This window comes from Talpa europaea (assembly GCF_964194135.1).
Source record: "Talpa europaea genome assembly, chromosome: 11".
NCBI classification, from domain to species: domain Eukaryota; kingdom Metazoa; phylum Chordata; class Mammalia; order Eulipotyphla; family Talpidae; genus Talpa; species Talpa europaea.
In genome coordinates, this window is record NC_140078.1 from 4,994,940 (window position 1) to 5,015,185 (window position 20,246).

Here is a 20,246-nt window from a genome sequence, read left to right on the forward strand (position 1 = left end):
GGTACTGCCAGTGATGGGGAATCTGGATTCAAACCCAGGCAGTCTGACCCACAGACCTCCCAGATGCTGCCTGGGGCCAGGCACGGGCTCCCAGCTGCCCATGCTCTGCAGCCAAGAGCCTGACATAGGTGCCCTCGCCTGGCAGAAATGCCCTCTCAGATTGACAGGTCCTATTGCTGATTCCTAGTGAGCTTGAGGACACATTTCTCAACCTCCAAGGAAATTTTCACTTAAAAAAATAGTCGCAGGAAAAATGAAAGAGCCACAGAGCTGAACCCAGCTTCAGACAAACCACAAGCTGGGTCCAGGGGAGTCTGGGGGTGGCTCCGTACCCTAGAGAAGCTGTCAACACCAGCTTGCAACCTCCCCTCATGGAAATCACCTTCGCGCCTTCTAAGTCCCCTTCCTGTGCATTGCGTTTCTCCCCAGCAGATGCGTGTGGTTACAGATGCTACTTTGCTCACGGTGATTTATCAGCGATCACTAATGCTCAGTTATAATTCCCCATTTCAGATGTGAAAATGGCTCATCATCTTCCCCACCAGGGCCTCTCTACAATGATGTATAATTTAAAAATTAACACGAGGACAGAGGAGACTCTGCATTTTTGAACTAGGAACTCTGAGATTCAGAGGTTAAAACTTGATAAGGTGAGCTCAAGGAATTAGACGAGTTATTAAGTGAAGCTGTTACATGTTTCCCTGACTCCAGAGCCTTTCTAGCATCTTCCAGTTCACTTGCACTAGTCAAAGTGCAGGCCCACAAATGGTATATTTATATTAGGGTATTTCCCCCCGTCGTTAGGAACATTCTCTTAATTCCTCACACAGACCTTTCCGATATAAACCATCCTTCCAGAAAGCAAGCAAAGCAGAAGAAAATCAATTCTTGGTCTCTGGCAGGGGCCAAACAGACCTGAACAGCACGACCCCAAAGAACATATGGAGATGATCGGGGGAAATCTGGGCTGTCTACAGCATCACTGGCTCTGGGTGGAGGTGGACCCAGAAGACTTGAGGCCGTAGCCTGCTCCCACCAGCAAGGAGACAATGATGGCGACAGAGACAGAAGACAAAGGCAGGGAAAGGTGAGTTGGTGCCGGAGGAAAGCTCAAGTGGTGCGTGTGCAATACTTCAGCTTCCAGGGCGCCTCTGTTGGTTCAGCCATTTCTTGGCCTTGTGACCAAGTCGTTTCCCGGCCGGCTCCAGCATCAAGTGGTTACAATTATGGATTGCAAATTTATTGACATTTGACATCTACATCAGCCTCCTCTGATCAACAGAACTCTCTGCCGCCAAACTGAATAATTATGGAAGATTTCAGCAGTCACGGGGATGCCAAAAAGGTCATTAAATCATCTTGAAAAAACAATGTGCTCCTCCATTTCATCTTGCCAGTAAATCTCGCGTCGAAGTTGGGACCACCTAGTGTTGATGCTCCGAGGAGGGGCGGGGGCTGGATTACAGAATGCAGAGAGAAATTTAATTAGGATTGAAAAATAGGAAGGCGAGCACAGCGGGGACCTTACGTTTTGTACTTCGTAATTCCTGGAGAAGCAAAAAAAAAGAAAGAAAGAAAGAAAAAAAAAAAGCGGTTTGCTTTTATGGAAATGGCTTCTTTTCGGGAACAGGCCGCGTTGGCATGTTTGGGAGTTGGGAGTGATCCAGAGATGTGGGGAGAGCAGCTGCCTCCGGAGCCCACCCAGGGGCCGCGCTACAGAGACAAGTTTGTCCTGAGGCTCTGCACGTCTTCGCGGTCTGATAACCCCTCTCCTTCCTGGACAAGCCTGGTTCTGAGTGACCCGAATCTCGGCTCCCAGCATCCACGAGGTCCTCATCGCGGCCTTTCTCCTCACTCCCCACGGCCTCCTGTTGCTGCCCGGGCCCCTCTCATCCGTGCCACATTCAGGAGCCACAGCCGTTCTCAACCAGGCCCCTCGCTGTTTCAACCCTGGGCTCTTGTTGGATTTTGAGATGAAAAATGCAAAGTTCTACAAGGCCTGCTTGGCTTCGTGTCCAGCTTGTCCCCAGGCTCCCCTAACACGGGGGTTTTTCTCTGACCCACGTGCACCGGGGCCCCTGCTCGGTCACTTGACCAGCCCCATCCCTGTCTTCTGCCCTCCCTATGTACAGAAGGTAGCCCAGGCATAGAAGGACATGCTCTCGAGTGACCGCTTGTTTCCTTGCCAGCCCCACATTCTTGGACACTATTTACGTGAGGATTTTTATCAGTCTGCGCCCCTCATCAGAAAGTCAGGTCTGGGCCTCTCTTCTCCTCCGCCCCTGGAACGGGACATCCACACGGCACGTCCTCTAAGAGGAGACAAAGAACAACACAACAGCACGGAGGCCCTGATGCCCCACTTGCTCACCAGAGGCGCTCGCTGGCTCTGCCCAGGGCCCTCGCAGGGAGGCCGGCCGCTGGGCCTCAGGCCGCGTGCTGCTCTCACAGATCATTTCTAGCACGGCTGGGAACGTTTCTCACTTCCTTGCACTTTCCCGGGCTGCAAAACTGTCAGATTCTGCAGCTCCCACTGGTCTGTTTGATCCCTCACTGAGGAGGGATGCAGACATTGTTGTCACGTCACACAGGGGGATACCAAGAGAGGGGGCGCCCACCGCTCAGGTACTGACACCACCTCTCTCCTCCGTCCCCCCTAAGTCCATCCCTTCTTCCTCCTTTCCTTCCTTCCAGCGTTCAGAGTCTGTGTGGTGCGCTAACCAGACGCTGCCCTGTCCTGGAGTTTCAAGCCGGCACCAGCTCCACACCCTGTGAACTGGGGGTGCAGGTGCACGGTGCACGCCCAGGGCCCTGCCTCCCAGCCCGCCAAAGTCAGCTTCATGGAAACCATGTCAAATATTTCAACAGAGCAGATTTATAGTAAATGTCTGTCTCATGAGGCTCAAAAGACAGAGTGGGGGCACCTGGGGAGTCGCTGTGTGCACGACCACCTCCCTCCTGCTCGGCCTCCTGTCTCCACCATCTTCTCCCCAGGCGGGCTGAGCCACCTGTGCCTTCTGCAATGAACCACACTCCCCGACTTGCAAGGCTTTCCTCCTGCCTGTCCTTCTCCCCACAGGTCTTGTTCCTGCCTCTCCACCTGGCTGGCTCTCTTCAGCCTCCTCATCAGCCTACTTCTCTTCTCACTTGCTTAGACTTCCTGGGCCCAGAACATTCCCTGCAACAGGCTGAGCACTAGAGTCTCCGTGGTGGGATGTCTTGTGATGGAGTCAGCAAGAACAGGCTAGCCCCCCACACCTCATCTCTCGCGTTTAACCAACTTTCTGGGGGTTCCTGGGACAGGATGTGAAACTGGTTCCAGCCCATGGTCACGCTGTCATGCCCCACCCTCCATCCGGGGGGCTCTGCAGCGACAGTGAGGGGAGCAGCTCTTGGGATTTCCGTGTGCCTGTCACCGCAGCATGCTTGGGGGGTTTCTTTATGAGGTCTCTGTTTGGGGAGTGGCGTGACCTGCCCGGCCCTCGGCTGGGGAGGCTGGCCGGAGGCTGGCAGCTCTGACTTCTGCCCCGAGCTGCCATGTGCTCCCTTCTGGCAGTCCAGGCATCAATATCCGCACCCGTTAAGGCGTCACCACAGGTTCCGCCCTCGCCACCTCCAAAGGCCGCCCACCTGTCATCCTTTTACATCTCCCGGTGGCCAGGTGCTGAGCAAACACTCTGCAAAGGGACCCATCTCCATGGTGACCACACACCAGAGACTCCGGGGAAGGCATCAAAGGGGGAACTGAGGGCTGCAGCAAATAGGGGGGAGCAGGGAGTCATAAACAATTAAACATGACAAAATCCTCTGGGGAACAAAAATAGAATTATTTGACTGTGAAATCGAGTAATGTAGCATTGAAAATAACATAACCTGAAACATCATTTTTTTTTTCTCCATAGATGAGAAAATACCAGATAAAACCACGCATGGAAAGTGTCGATTTGCTGGAGGGCCCAGTGAGGAAAGTGGTCTATGCCCAAGATTGTACTTTCAGAATATTTAAATGTTGCTTCTCTTTTCTCCCATGCTAATAACTTGGGGGCTGGCTGCTGTCCCCTGCTTTGGGGTAGCGCCCAGTGGAATTGGACCCTAGGGAACCAGCCAGGGCTGGGAAGACATGCAGGGTCCGCCAGACAGATGATGGTAAGAGGAGGGGGCAGGGAGAAGGGGGCTGTGCTGGGTGAGGAGCCGGGACCTCGCCTGGAGTGCCCGCTCTGCCTGCTGCCGCGGGACCTGCACCCCGAATGCCTAATCTCAGCCTCCCCTCCCACCACCCCCGTCTGAAGGGGTAATGTCCCCCGTACGGTTCTGCGTGAGGATTAAGCGAATGCCATGGGCATAACGTCTTGGTAACAGCCGCAGACCACGTGGGGCACCCAGCGTGGACCCACACCCCACGACAGACTAGGGCGGGTGCTTCACCAGCCGAGCGCCCGGGAGGGGCCTCTGGACCCGAGGGAGTGGGGGGTCTTCCCGCCACTTTGTGGGTCCTGATTTCAGCCCCACAGCCCAGGGACCCTCCCTGCCAGTTCCCCGGCAAACCCGGACAGTTAGTTACCCCATTGGGGAGCCCCGCCCGTACCCCCACACCACGCGGGCGCCTGGAGCAGCCCTCCAGTCTCCTGTGGGAGCCCCATCCTCGATGTAGGGGTGATGGGAGGGGGGTGCCGGATGAGAGGGGCCACAGAGCATGGGGCTGGTGTCTCCCCTGAACTTGTAGCTGGTTCAGAGCCTGCAAGTCCTGCAGCCCAGGGCTGAAAACGGATTTGTTTCCAGATTACTTTTTATTTGGCTTGACGGGTGTTCCAAAAGAAACCACGCCAGCCCCAAACCAAGCCGTCGCGCCCCGACACCAAACTCTCAATCTAGAACATGGAGAGTTCACGCCTCCTGCAAAACTGGGGTCTTCCTGTTCAAGCTGTGCCCGGCCCGGGGGCTCGCGAGCTTGCAACTCCTAACACGGGGTACGCGCACCCACACTTGCTGTGAAAGCATGTTCAGCAGACTCTTGCTGCCGAACAGCACTTTTGAACACGTGTGTGTTTATTTATGGTTGCGAGGTGGGGAGGGGAGGTTGGGGTGAAGGGGGGCGTAGGACCAAAGGATCGAATTGGCCCCAAACCTGGTGACAGCTCCTGGCTCTTGGGTCCCAGCAAATAGAAGACCGCAAGCTGAAAAGCACCCGGCCCGGTGGCCAAGCCAGGATGCCCGCAGCAGGATGGCCGCAGCAGGATGCCCGCCTGGCCTGACCCTGCACCTCCTGCGATCAACAAAGAAATAAACAAAGAACTAAGGAATATTCCAGGGGAACCCACGACAGCCATGGCCATGGAGCCCGGCCTTGCTGAATGTTCTCAGGGGCACGGAGTTCTTGAAACCCCCTAAATAGGACTTGTCGGTGGGGTCCCAGCATCCCTTCCTCCTGCCAGGGGAGCCCCTAGAACGTTCACCCCAGATTTAACAGGAGGACGTGACGGCGCTGATTTCCAACAAACTCCTGTTCTTTCCGAGAGTGAGGCGAGAAAGGCGCCACACATCAAACCCCCTTCTATTTTGGGTCCCCTTTAACACGCTCCGTTATCTCGTGGCCTACATTTCATTTAACAAACTGCCCCACGATCCTTGCAGGGCGTGGCGTCAGGACTGATTTAAAATCCCCGCATTGCTAAAACTGCATTGTTCTTCATCAAGTTGAGTCATTTTTATGTGAAGTGTCAAGCTCCCTAACAAATAACTCCTGCCAGACAAATCAAGTTCCCCGTCTTAGAGCCGCGGCTAAATAGTTTATAGCTTTAATCTGCTCACCGAGGTGTGTAGTCTATGACAGTAATTATAAATGCAAGGAGAAATTATAGCTGAATGCTTTAACTGCATTAGGGGTTGTGTGATGAACAATCATGAGTGCTTGTTCACTTCCAACAATAGAGGGCAAGTTAGTGTCAGTGCATTAGAGAGATTTCAGTTCTGCTTGGCGTTTTCTCCCATTTACCACGGAATGTCACTTGTCTCCTATAAAGTAGAAAAAAAGCACTGTAGAAAGCTTTAAACTTGATAGTTAAAAAAAAAAAAGACAAAGAGAGAAATGCAGCAAAAACTGTTTATCATTATGACTTTTCTCTCCTGTGTTGTTTGGAGGCAGGTTGGGTTTCACATTAGGTTCGTTCAAGGTAACTGCTCCTTTCCTTAGAGGGGTCCTAAAAAAAAAAAAAAAGCCCTCCTCCAGTCATTTTTTGAGAAATCTTGATAGAGAAAGGTTTCTTGAAAACGAAGGGCAAGTTCAGATCCAGCCCAGGAGGGAGCTCCGGGGATGGCGTGTGTCTCCCCACTAAGTCCCCTCTATCTGTATCTACCTAAGCTAATGACACAATTTAGCTCTGTATTTCCCCCTCCTCACTTTTGCAGAAAGACGTTTTTAATTTAGCTGAAGAATTACACAAATGTATTTTAAAGACATAAATCCATATAAAAAATATGAGCTAATTAAAACATTGCACTCCCTGTCGCTCATGGATTTTCAATTTAGCGAAAGAAAAAAGAATTGCATCTGGTTAAATGAAAAGATGATACTGATGGCAGATTGGAGTAAATGAAAAATAATGTTACTCTATATTAAAGCACCAAATTATACGCGTCAGGATCGAGCATGCAGAAGTCCAAACGAGGGGAGACGGAGCGGGTGCTGGGTCCCTGGGATGAAATGACAACATGAAAAGACAGGACCGTTTGCTCCTTGTTGCTTTAGAAGCGCTCGCCTCGCAGCTGACCCTGTTGGCCGATTCTCATTCTGCTTCCCCGGGGTGAATTCGAGAGGGTGAGAGTGAAGATTTCAAACAAGAAATTCTTACAGCTCTATTTTCACTGGCATTTGGGTCAAGTTTAGATGCTGGGTGCTGCGTGTCCAGGTTCCTGACCAAACTAAGACAAGACAGTGGAGGGAGGGAGGCTGCTCCGGCCGTCCCAGGCCCGAGCTGCATCGCTGGTTTGACAAGCTCCAGGCCCTTGGGAGCACCTTGGCCCTCTCTCCACACCTGCACCGCATTTCACAGGCGCTGCACTGAGCTGTTGGCTGCACCCCTGGCCTCAGGGGGTGCCGAGCAGCCATCAGGCCAGGTGGAAGAGAAACCAAGAGCAGATGAAAGTAGATGAGAGTAAGCAAAGCGGTGGGAAGGAGAAAGACGAAGGCGGATGGCTGCACTCTCTTATGTGGAATATAAAGCAACAAGGTAGAGGACAGCCAAAGTGAGACCAAAACCAATCCCAGAAATAGACTGTAGAATTGGCACTGTAGAGGGGAAAAGCAGGGAGGGGGCCAGCGGGGAGGGGCCCCATGGGCTATGGCAGAGGGCCGTGGGGGCTTTGGTGGAGGGAGTGGTGTGGAAACACACATCTGAAGAGGTGTGAAGCTGTAACTAAATCATACACCACACTGGAACTCAGGGGGACCTCAATACGACTATATATAATTATATGGCAAAGTTGATGAGCAACGGGGGTCCTGGGTTCGAATGATACCTCTTTGCTGACCGTGTGTTCTTGGTCACAGCCCGGCCCCTCTGAGCTCCCTGCAAAGGCCAGTGTGCCCCACTGTGCTGGGCCACCATCACGCTGTGGCCAACGCTGCAGTCGGTACAATCAAAGGCACTTCGTGGCTCCCTGGCACCTGGCGCATTCAGGAGCTCAGCCTGGAGGCTGGTGAACAAGCCAGGGTTTTGCAGAGACTGTCCAGAACTCATTTTTTGGGTGGTCCTACTAGGTACCAAGCTTTGTGGAAATGAAGTGCATAGTTTAATTATCGCATTTCCTACCAGGGGAGAAGCATGTCCTCGTTGCCTAGACACAGACGTGTGTACTTCTCAGACAGGTAGACGGCTGGGGATGGACCCCAGACTTGAGGAGCTCTGTGGCCAGGATCCTCGTCTTAACATCACCCCACCTCTGAACCCCCATTCCTGTGCCCGGCTGCCCCCAGTGGGGCCGCGCCCCCCCCATATTCACTCAGCTTCCCCCCCAGGACCGTCCGCCTGTCTGCCCCTCGCCTCGCAGGCTGACCTTGTCCTGGTCACCGTCAGGTTTACTCCCTGGGAGCAGACAGCCCTGACTTCTGGATGGTGGAAAAGGAGGGGGGCTCCGAGATTGTGGGCACTTGGGCACCTGTTCACCCCCACTGTCGCCTGTAACCCGGCCAAGTCCACGCTGACCGCCTCGGCTGCTGGCGAGAGTGAAGTGACCTCGTGTGCGCGGTGTGTCCGCAGGCCCAGCACATGGTCACCGCAGCACCCCGAGCGCTGCCTCCTCTGTATTTCCAGGGCTCACTCAGTCCGGGGCGCCGGGGAGCACAGGCCGTGCTTGTGAGGGATGAAAGGAACGCAGAGGCAAGACGGAAGGAGAAAAGAAGGAAGTGAGGATAGGACGGAGGGAGGAAGGAAAAGAGAAATATTTATCCGATGGATGAGGAATAATTGATGCCTCCACAGACACTAATTAGCGCTGCTCACTCGGCTCTTCCCAGACTGCCATGTAATCCCTGTAATATGGCCAGGGATGCAGATTAGTGTTCCTCATCGTAAAACGTTGAATTTGACTCTCAGATGAACAATACTGAATCTCAGATAAAGAATTTTTTATTATAAATATGACCTCTGCACTATTTGGGATGTGCTTAAAATGAAAATGTTTGTTGTTTATCTGAAATTCTACTACAACTGCACCTCCTTATTTTATTGGCCACCCTACCTGCTCTCCCCCCAACCAGTGTTTGATCGAATCACCCCAACCACTGCGGCACCAGAATTCACTCCCACCTCCAATTTCAAGACTAGGTGTGCTGCTAAACGTGTATCTCCTATACTACGCCATAATGACTATCATTTCACGTTCTTGTGCATTTCAGACTCATTGCTTTGCTCTTTGTTTAATTTCTATTATTCAAGAGCTTGTAGTTTTTAAAGGTATAGCCCAATACCTACTGAAATTGCCTTAGATAACTGACATCCAAACGTCGGGATACACATTGAACAATTTCTACTTATTTTTTAATAAAAGCTGCATTTAATATAGCATAGCACTGAGCAGGATTTAAGACATAGCCAAGAAAGGAAAGAAAAATCAGGTGTAAATTTGAGTTACAGAGAATATGGATCGGGGAAAGTTTTCAAATCTTCCACAAAAGCTTGACCACGTTTCTAAAACCTCCTGGCGTTCTGCAAGACCTGTGCCAGCACACGCGCCAACCAGCAACAGTCTGATCACCGGATCACAGCGAGATCTCATTCTGTGCTAATTTAAACACACACCGGCAGCATTTGGAGCAGCGGGCCAGGATCGCATAGATGGTGCTCCAGAGGCCCCTGTGCGGGAGGAATCCCTTCCTAGCTGCCCGGGGCATCTGAAAGCTACTGTCACTCGGCTGTAGAACCCATTCAGGCCGACAGGAAGAGCTTTAGCATTAACACAGATACGCCCACCCAGCACCAGACTGAGTTATGCAGACGGGCTGATGCCCTGGCGCACAGACCCAACACTCCCATTGCTTGGAAAGAGTCTCAAATCCTCGGACCTGTCTTTTCTGCCATCATCTCTGAGAATCACAGCACCACGGTGTCTTTAGAAGGGTGTTTTGGTTTCATGTAGTGATCACTCTAATAGGGAATTTCAAAAGTCCAGATCATACATACTGACTTTATGTAAATGTAGAGATATGAAAAAGCATGCTAACGCTGTATTCAACAGATGAGGAAGTGGTTTTTTTTTTTTTTTTGCATAGGTTTTCCTAAATTATTGGTTTATTTTTCGCTCTCCAGAATAGGTTTGTAGGTTTCAAGTTTTAACTGAAATGACTTTTCTCCCCTCTATTTATATCTTCCAGTGTTTGGGCAGTGATATTAATTAAACAAAAAATGATTACAAACCTAACAGGTGGAAAATTGGTCTTTATTGTAGCACAAATAAACATTCCTATTTGTCCTCTTCACCATGGTTTGGACCTATCACTATGGGATTTGAAACAGCTCTTCTCTCTGAGAATTATGTATCTATCCACCTTTTTTTTTGAAGTAGCAGAAAAGTATAATAGCAAGTTACATAAAATTTAAATGTTCTATAGCAAATAAATAGGACATCTTGGAGCCCAAGCTCGCGCATAGATTCAATAGATGCACTTCGGCTTTTCTTTCAACAGTGTGAGCTGAACAAATCATGCTTGCAAAGCGAGAGATGAATCTGCCAGTAACACATTTTAATTATCATGATAAAAACATGCAAACAAAACAATTGTCTTCATTTGAACCCAGGTAACCGGCTGAGATATAGGGTGTCTCCCCCTCCAGTAGAGGCTCCCAGATCTTCTCCCTTAGGCAACAGTCCCAGCTCACATTTTTGAGCCCCTTCTCTCTCTTCACCCTCTCATGCTCAGTGGCTTCCCTCACCACACCCTATCAATACCCTTCTCCACCCCCAACTCTGCTAGCGCTCATTCCTTGGTGGCTTGGTCTGAAAGTCTCTCATTTAAACAGGTAGCTACCGAAATTGCCTTTGATGACTTAGTGACAATGGCGAGGGCTTACATGGTAAGTTATTATTTGTTGTTCCTATCATATTGCGAAGGAATCCAAAGAGCTTCCTGATAACCTGGCATGACGTGACATAGACTGGCAAGTGTTAGAGGTTGAAGTCAAGTGGAGTGCCCACCCTGGAGTGTGGTCTGAGGGAAGGGCAGCCTGAATATGTATGAGGGTTCCTAATGTTTGTGTGGGGAAGGGGTGGGGACAGCTCATGCTGGAGAGGAGACAAACAGGAGAGGAAAGGGGTTGGTTAGGATCCGGCCTTACTTATGTGCAGTGTTTGAAAACGGCCTTGATCTGTCAAGGTATTTGACCTTGGTCTACATTCTCTTTGCTGGAGGTGACAGCCTGGGCAGCAGAGACTGTGCACGGCACGGAACTGCCGTGATGCAAATGATCTGGAAGCTGTGGACCCCATGTGCATTGGCAACGGGTGTGCTGAAAGTCCTTTGTTTCTTTATGGAAGGTCAAGTCTCACGGGCGTGCACCGCATCTGTCCGTGTGAAAGGTGATAGACCTGTCTAGCCTAAGGAAAACCCATAGACGAAATAAGAATAAGTTTCCTCTCTGTTCATCTCCATATTCTGCAGAGAATATTTTTCTACCATCCAACTACCGGCCGATGCTTTTTCATAGGAACCCTAATGGGGGGACTAAACAAAGGGAAGGGAGCGGAAGGTAGCAACTGCTGAAAGGAAGCCGCAAAAGCACTGATTACAGTAATTATAGTGAAGACCGGCTTGAAGCTATTCATGAGCGGATTAAGAAATCTCTTTAGGCGCCTGCCCCCAGTAACTACAATCTTCTTCTGTCTCTCACCTTTTTATCACTTTAGGCGTCATTAGCATTGCTAGGGAAGAGGGGGGTGCTAGGGGACAGTGAGAGAAGATAGTACTTGATCATTAAAATGAGGTGTAGCCTTGGCTGGACCTTGAAAGTTGGGTACTTCAGGGGCTCACATAGGAAGAAGCAGTCATCTGCGAACCCCATCTCTCTAAGCCCATTTTTAGTCTATTCTCCAACACTACATGGGAGAAACTGAGAGGCTCGTTGGGACTTACAGATCACATGCTAGTCTTTCATAAAAACAACTCCTATCCCAGCAGGCTACTCTCCACCTGGCATTGGGAGATGCTGGCTGCCGCTAAACAGACCCATCTCCCTTACAGAAGCTCCTCACACATCCCCTGGGAGCAAACCCATACCTGCAGAGCTATTCTTCATCCACGTCTGTTACAAACTGTGAATGGTGTTCGGGTGACTTGCTGTGCGTTTTGCTTAGGTGGAGTTTTACTGCATGTTTGCTCACAAATGTCCGACAGCACAACTTACACTTGAATTTAGAGTCTGTGTCCTCTTCGCCAGCTATTGTTTCCGGAGACCTCTGAGCCGACGGTACCCGGGAAATCTCCTGCTCCACCTTGCTTTGCTGTTCCACTGCCATGCGGGTCATGTCCTTCATTTGGAAACCTAGGTGAGATTCTAAGTGACTGATGTAGGTAGAAGGGGTTCTAAACTGGGAGGCACAGTCACTGCAATAAAAGATCGGGTGTCCTTTGTCCATGTTTTTCAGAAATTTGGTCCCGCCCGTTTTCCTAAGTTGGTACTTGACGTTTGCCAGCCAGTGGCTGATCGTGGTCATGGAGAGTCCCGTAAACTTTGAGATCTGCATTCGCTCTTGGGGGCCCAGATCAGACAGCAGGTATTTTCCCTCCGATGTCTGGAAGAGGCTGGAGGCAAACTGAGCCTGCAAGATCAGAAGATGCTGAGGGTTCCAGTTGGACTGCCGGCCTTTTCTTTTATGCAAAGTCGAGACTTCGCTGGAGACATCCTCAAAGCGCCTGACATCCATCTCCAGCTTCATGGGAGGCACCCTGGAGGAAGTGGCGGGCTTCGGGGTGGTGGCCTTGGGGAGCACTTTGACCATGTCTGCGATGTCTGACAGCGCGTGCTTCTGCGGCGGAGACGTACAGGATTGTGCTTGCGAGGACTCGGCTTTCTTGCTTTTGGATTTGGTCAGGTCGATGGGCTGATCGTTGTTCTCAAACAGGTAGCGCCTGGACACACTGGCTGGTCTCGTGGAGGCGGGACTCAGGACCGGCTTGTCCAAGACGCCAAGATTGGACTTGTGGAACATAGAGATTGTGCTTGAGCTTGGGCTGGAGCAGGCAGGCGAGCGCAAGGGTTCCGTGGCTTTGCCCAGGTGGTTGTTCAGGACGGACTGCAGGGCGCTGAGCGGGTTGATGCAGGGCAGGGCTGAGGCATGGTGGGCGAGGGCGCAGCCGTTGCTCAGAGAAGACGCCGGCTCCAACGTCTGGGATTTCTCTTTCTCGCCGCCCTCCTTCATCAGCTTGTCGTCCTCCTGCGGGGGACAAGGCTCAGCCTTTTTGGATTCTGAGGGGGTTTCGCTTTGGGGGAAAGACTCCCCCTCCCCGTGGCTGAACGAGGATGCCTCATCGTGGGGACTGTCTTGCCCACGCTCCTTCCCGACTCCATCTGTGTCCTCTGGTTCCTTCTTCACTTGGGTGTAGGGGGCCAGGTTGGTGGCCATGGGCACCAGTGGCAGCACCTTCCACTTTGGTGCAATGGGCCTCAGCTTGTTGGGGAGATTAGGGCGAATCTGCAGGACCTGGGATCCCATGGGCAGAGAAGGCTTGGGGCCCTCGGACAGCTGGTAGGCGGCGTGGATGCTGGGGTAGGCGCTCCAGCTGGGGGCCCCGTTCTGGGCTTTGTTGATGGCGGTGGTGACAGTATTTTCCAGTGACTTCAAAATGTCCCCGCCACCTTTGGAGCCGTCTTCCAGGTCCTCCTCCCGCAGATACTGGTATTTTATTGTCGGGTCTAAAGGCTTCTGGAGAGGGTCTCCGTAGTCCTCGCTTTTCAGGACTTTCTCGTCCTTGCTGCTGGTCTCCTCCGGTCTCTCTCTCTTCCCCTCTTTCTTTGCCTCGGTGGTAGAGGCTGCACAGTCAGACACCGAGTTGCTGGAGGGCTTGGGGGCCAGAGGGTCGCTGTTCGGGGCTTCGGACAGCGACTGCATCTTCTCCACCGCCAGCGGGTCGAGCACCAGCTGCTTCCCTTTCTTGGAGGCCGAGCTGGTGACCTTGAGGAAGTGGCCGGTGACCATCATGTGGGTGGTGAGCTGCTGCAGGGTGTCGTGGGAGCTGCCGCACTCCATGCACTTGAGGATCTGGGACTTGCACGCCTCGAACTGCCAGGTGTAGCTGGCGCCGTTCTGGTAGCCGTAGCGGTTGCTATTGGACAGCTGCAGGCTGGCAGTCTTCTGAGAAGAAAAGGAATCCGCGAAAGAGCCGGTGGTGGAGTCGGGGGAGCAGGGCCGGTGGACGTCCAGCACCCGCTTCTTGGCGGGAGTGACCATTTTCGAGGAAATGGTTGGGACCGGCTCCTTCAAAGGCACTTTTTGGTAATGCTTTGTTTTGATCATGTGGACGCTCAAATCTTGGAGGGAATCGAAGGAGTCGCCACAGAACATACATTTCAGAACCTTCTGCGCATCCTCCTTGTCCATATCCTGGAAAGCCCGTTTCCGGGGCTTGGAGTAGCTCGTGGGTCTCAGCTTGTCCTTCTTGCGGTTGTCGTCTTGGTAGTGGCCGGTCTCGTTCATGTGCACGGTCAGCTCCACCAGGGTGTCGTAGGCGGCGCTGCACTGGCGACACCGGAACCGGCTGGCCCCGGTGAACACGGTCCCGCACACCTTGCTGCTCTGCCGGTACAGCTGCACCGAGCTGAACAGGCTGGGCTTGGACACAGAGCGCGCGGGCAGGTTCTGCTGGAGGCTCTTGGACAGCGCGTCCTGGTGCCAATCGAAGTCAGTCTTGTTGCCGCCATGGCGGGGGTCGCCGTTGCGCCGCTCGCTGCTGGACAGCTTGAAGCCCAGCCCCAGGCCCGACCAGTAGGAATCTGACAGGATGTTGGCGTAGACGGCGGTCATCTTGTCCATGCAGCTGTGGGCCTCGTGGGGCAGCTTGGGGGGCGCGGCCGCTTTCTTGTCCGCACCCTCCCTGCCGCAGACGCTCTTGACCTCGGACACCTGGTCGCTGGCATCGCTCAGCAGGGACTCGTTCTCGGCGTCCTGGTTGGACAGGTGGCTTCCCGGAGAGTTCTGGTAGCTGAAGCAGCCTTTCTGCTCCGGGCCGGTGTCCAGCTCCTCATCTGTCCCGGGGTCATTGCCGCCCTGAAGGTGAGTGCCGGAGCCATTGTCTGCCTCCTCCTCTGACTCCTCTTTTATTTCCTCCTCTTCTTTCAGGGGTTCCTCCTGGGCATAGCCTGCCAGAGGGGAGAGCGAGAGGTAATTGAAACAGCAATCACGGGTTTCACCTTCCAAGCCAATTTCCCCACTTGAGAGGTGCTTCCCACACCCACTGCATAGCGATTTAATCTACACTTTTATGCACCGCAAGCAATGGATTCAGGGAAAAGCCAAATGACGCCTTGGGTGCCGCCTGCTGCCTCTAAAATAAAATGGGCGGGAGTTACCCTTCTTGATCAATGCCTAGAGCGCCCGCGTTTAAGGAATAGCATTCTGATTCTCTTATAATGAGATAGTTGCTAAATTCATGCACATGGCTTTCAGGAAAACTGGGCTGAATCCAAATCCTCCTGAAGACACAGCTCTACAGAGATCGGCTCCTAAGAGGACTAAGCCCTGACTCTTGGATGCCAGGTAAGGTCCACCCAAAACACCTGGCAACAGGGGCACATAGTCGTCATCGCAGATGAGTCTTCAGCTCAGACTTAATTGGGACACACAGCCATTTTATTTTTTGAGCACCAGCGTCTTTTTCGTTAGGATGTTTTATTCACAGAGTCGCACGGCAGGAAGAGAGATTATGGAGAATCGAATAAAATCTTCCATTGATAGCTGAAAAATTATGTAAGCTCAGCAAATCTAATGATTTTAAAATAATAGCAAATGGTGTTAGAATGGGAGATTTGGGGACTGTGCTATTATTCTCAAACAGGTTTATGAAGTCCTTTCCAGACAAGGCTGAAAATGCCCTCTCGATCTTGTGCCTGTAATTTCAAATGCACTGTGATTTGTGGGTCCCCATCATGAGATGCCAATTATACATTTGATTTGTAGATGCAGAATGCTATTGGGGATGCATGCCTTCCCTGCTCTGAAAGGATTTAGGGCCAGTAATTGCATAGGGAAAATGAAGTCAGGAGGGAGCGGGTGCAAAGGGAATTAATGGGCAAATATCCATCAATGGAGATGGGGAAGTGACTATTTATGTCCACGTGCTCATTTTCTTCACCTGGCCCTTTCAGAGTCACGTGGCTGAAATGCAACCAAAGCAAAGGACATTCAGTCTTATATTTGCAAGGCCTGCTTGATCTCAATGCAGTATTTTCCCTATGGGCGCCTGGTTCCCTCTCTGGCAGGTGGATATTTGGGAGAAACCCTAGAGCAGTGCAGTGATTGCCAGTCACCAAGGTGAAGCTTGCAAAGGGATGACCATTTCTTGGATGTCTGTCCTGTGAGGCAGGCTGAAGCAGGTGTGCTAGGAAAGAGGCAGCTCCCGTCGGGAATTCCAAAGGTTGCTGCTGCCAAAGATGAGTATTATTTAGACACAGCAGATGCAGTCTTTCATTTTGTCTACTCGTCACAAGAAGAAGGTACTAAGATCATTTTCATTTCACCCATGGGGAAACTGAGGTTTTAAGGTTAAGGACTGTGTCCAGGCCACACAGCGCGGATGACAGCATCCCTGTGTGATCCCAGTCTGCTTGGCCAGCAGATACGTGGCCTGAACACTTGGTCCTCCCTTTTGATCGACCCAACGAACAGGAAAACTTTACGGAGACCTAAAGATTAAAGGTTACGTGGTGGAATTCGCTGAAATGTTACTGAACACAGAGCCCTCTCGAAGGGGAGAAGCTGGGAAAGCTGGGGCAAGGCATGTCATCACCAACCATGACAAAGAGTCAAAACTCATTCCAATACCGGGTTAGAGGTCACGTTCGTTATTTTATTGTTATTGCTACTTTCCTAGCAAGTTGACAAGTAGGTGCTTTATGAAATGGGCATTGTGCTCTCTGGTTCTATAAAGGGATTTGAAGGTACAAACATGACTCAGTCTAGCCAAGCGGCCATTACTAAGTGGTCGCTCATTTAAAAGCATCACCTCCCTCCCCTCAGCCTCATCACTATTTCTTCTCCCTGGACTAATATGGATATGTGCAAACATGGTCATACCACCAGGTTCAAGGAAAAAGTCTGGTATAAATAATAAATGAGTTGTGCCAGAGCCAAGCAAAATACTGCAAAGAATCAGGCAAATTTTTATGAATCCAACAAGGACACTTTTGAGAATTAAAAGGCATCATTACTCCTACGCTGAGATGGGAGGTATCAGACAGGACTATTCCAGGTCAAGACGCATGGGCAATATGATCACAGCCACAAAGAAAAGTATGTGCACACACATTCACACACGTGCATGCACATGCATGTACACATTCATCAAGTGAAGAAATCTAAGAGGAAAAAGAGGACTTTCTACAAATGGCTATGGGCACTGCTAGGATTCCCTTAGCTCAGTATTTTCAGTGCCTAGCTCAGTGCCTGATGTTTAACGCGAAGCTGGGAAGTAATTCACATTATTTTGTATGTGTGTTGATGAAAGACATGCATGTGTGTATATAGTGTGTGCGTGTGCAGACACACAAACACACACACACACACACACACACACACGCTGCCCAGCCAGCATAGCAACTGTCACACAAGAAGAAAAGAAGTTTTTTTTTTCTGCTGACATTTGGAAGCTGAGTTTTCCAGATCAGCTCAACTTCACAATCTACTTTGTCCTTCTAAATGGATTCCCCAGAAGAAAAGTCAGACAGCCGACGCCTCCCCCACCATACAGATAAAATTTTCTGCTTAATTAGGCATTGACATGTTTACTATAACCTTTACAGAAGAGTAACTCATGCCAAGAGACCCTTTTTGTCTGTTTTCTTCTGCCAAACAGACTAAATCTCATGCACCAGATAAGGTAATGCATTGAAAAGCCTCATAAAAAAAAGTGCCAAAGCATCCGTCAAAGTGAGTGTATTTTAACAATGGCTGAGGGTTCCAAGGAGTTTTTAAAAACACATTTTAATATTATACATTTAAAACTATTCACTTGACTTAAGTGATTTTGTTTGCCACCGGCAGCGGAGGCGAGAGAGACAGAACACGGCGACCTGGGTGTGTAATGAGTCCCTGTCTCCCTCTCCACCGATGATTTGTTTAATAAGATTGCATCGTGTGTAAATCTTGGTAGAACGGATGACTGGCAAGTTTATTCTTCTGAATACTCATTTTACAAAAGAAAGTGATGGCAATTATGCCAACGTACGAAAGAAAGGACGGTTGTCTGGAGAACCTCCTTGTGGATTGAGGCTGGAAGATCAAACTCCCTGGTGCCAAGCCTCTCCTGTTCCCTCCTGACTCTCATTTCACCCTCTCCACTGCCTGCCTGTGGCCAGGTGAACTCGGCTGTTCTAGGACAGCTCGTGCGGGAGTAAATCCTGTCAATTCTCGGTGACCTGACAGGCTCAAGGACCGTCTGTCTTCCAAGCTGGGTGACGGGTCCGACTGGGACAAAATGAGGTTCCTGCTTCTGCTGCCCTCCAGTCTGTTCTTCGGGATATTCTCTGTTGAAGGTATTAATGGTGACATTGCTCCGTTTTGACTCCTGCACCTGCTTTCTGCTGCACTTACAAGAAAATCCAAACCATTAGCATAATCCGGGAGAGCCTGCTGGGGTGGCCCCTACTTCTCTGCCTGGTCACCGGGAACCCTGCTCCCCAACAGCAGCTTCCTGACCCTCCAATCCTCCCCCTGACGCTGGTCTTTGCCAGGGCAGACTTCTCTGTCCAGAAGGGTCTTCCTCGGGACCTTTCCAGAACTGATTCTTCTTCATTTATCTGGTTCAGGTCAGAGGTCCCTTTCCAAGAGGGGCTTCTCCTAGGCAGGCTCCCTTCTTGGCCACATGAGCTGATTTACTGAAATCCCTGTAGCACTTTCCACACCCTGGCATGATCTCGTTTGCCTGCTTATTGATGGATAGGCTCCTTTCACGAAATATAGAGGTAAAACACGTGTCCCCAAGTGGACCGAGACCTGCTTCTCCCAAAGTTGATGCCACATAGAAAGAACACAACTGTCCCTTGGCCCCCACCATGCCCCAGACAGTAGAAGGGGGGGTATTCTGCTTGCAAACTATGCTACGTCACAGCATTGCAAATGGTGCCTGCGATGGGCTAAGGCCCCTCCCCCACACACTCTCCCCTTGTGCCCTCCCCCCACCCAGGGCCAGGTGTGTATCACAAGCATCCTGACCAGCTTTGTCCAGTGATAAATCTAGACCATCCCTGTGAACCATCTTTTCCAGCTACCAACTAACTTTCTTGTCACCACAAAATCCTGAGCCGTGGATTTAAATGTTTGCATGGGAAGACAGCAACAAAGCATTGAGATTGCAAAGCATCCACCAATATGCTCCCAATGCACGCAGATTCTGATTTAAAACTGATTCACACGTGGGAACTTTGAAAATACGGACTCATTTTGTCATGAGTCAAACCCATTAGCTAATTCATGATACATGTTACACAAATATTGGGCTGAACTCCTGAGTTGTGTTGATTTAAAAAAGAAGAAAAGTCATTAGTGAAAAATATGATCTATGCTCCAAATGTTTTACTCTCTGAATATATGGGTAGAATTTAGAAGTAAACCCTTGTATTTGAGAAATTTCCTTTAAACCAAAATTAAAAAAAAAAAAACAAACAAACTAGAGGGATTTTTTTTTTTTTTTAAATTACCACCTTAGTTGTTCCCAGAATGTCTAGTCAGAATGATTTCAATGAAATTGTGCAAAATATTTCATGGTGGCTCGATGTTAAGAATCAGGGTTTTTTTTGTAGTTGCCTTGAAAATCCTCACGGGCGTGTTTACAATAAAAACACTGACCATTTTTCATGCCCCAGCTGGAAACAGGGGGGGCCTAAAAGAATCTAAAACTCATGAAGGCTGATTTTCAAAATTGAAACCTGATTTCCAGCAAGATCTCATTTAAAAACATGCCTGGTGGTGACAAGATCGTTTTCGCCAACCTACCCCACTAAATGGCAGTTTAAAACCAAACACAGATTCCCCCACATGCAGGGCAGACGTCCGCGGCGGGATGGCAAGGGCATCCGTCCCTGGGCCCTGTAGGTGTGTGGCCTGATGACAGCGACTAAGGCCTCTGTCACCGGTCGTGAGTGTGTTGGGGACTGTGGCCTGGGAATCTGTTAATCTGTATCTTATTATTGGCACTAATTGGTGCTCTTGTTGGCAGGCTGAGTAAAGTGATCGAGGATTTAGTTCTGGAGACTGAGCTTCTTCTCAGTGGTGGCCAGGCCCCGTGTGAGGCCCTGGGAGTGCTGTGTGGAGGGGTCAGCTCATTCTCTCTTCAGACATGGATGGCCAGAGGCAGGGGGGCTGGACACCACTCCTGGGGTCCCGAGAGCCCAGGCTCGGCCCCTCAGTCCACAGAATCACATAAGCTCACATGCACATCTTTACATAGGAACATTCGTGGCTGTGGAAACATCTGTGGCATATAGACTCCCCTGCCTGCCACACCCTGTATAGCTCATTCACATAAGTGTGACTTGCTCACACAG

The 20,246-nt window shown here is 50.6% G+C and overlaps 1 protein-coding gene across 1 annotated transcript in view; it reads right to left on the reverse strand.

The window, feature by feature from the left end:
- Positions 1–11,775: 11,775 nt before the first annotated feature.
- The window catches only part of TSHZ2 (teashirt zinc finger homeobox 2), a gene marked incomplete at its 3' end in the record, with an annotated part of 245,039 nt that continues 236,568 nt past the window's right edge, over positions 11,776–20,246 (reverse strand). The window contains exon 2 of the mRNA XM_084247438.1: positions 11,776–14,846. Coding sequence (XP_084103564.1) covers positions 11,776–14,846 — 3,071 coding nt within the window. The remainder of the gene's footprint in view (positions 14,847–20,246) is intronic.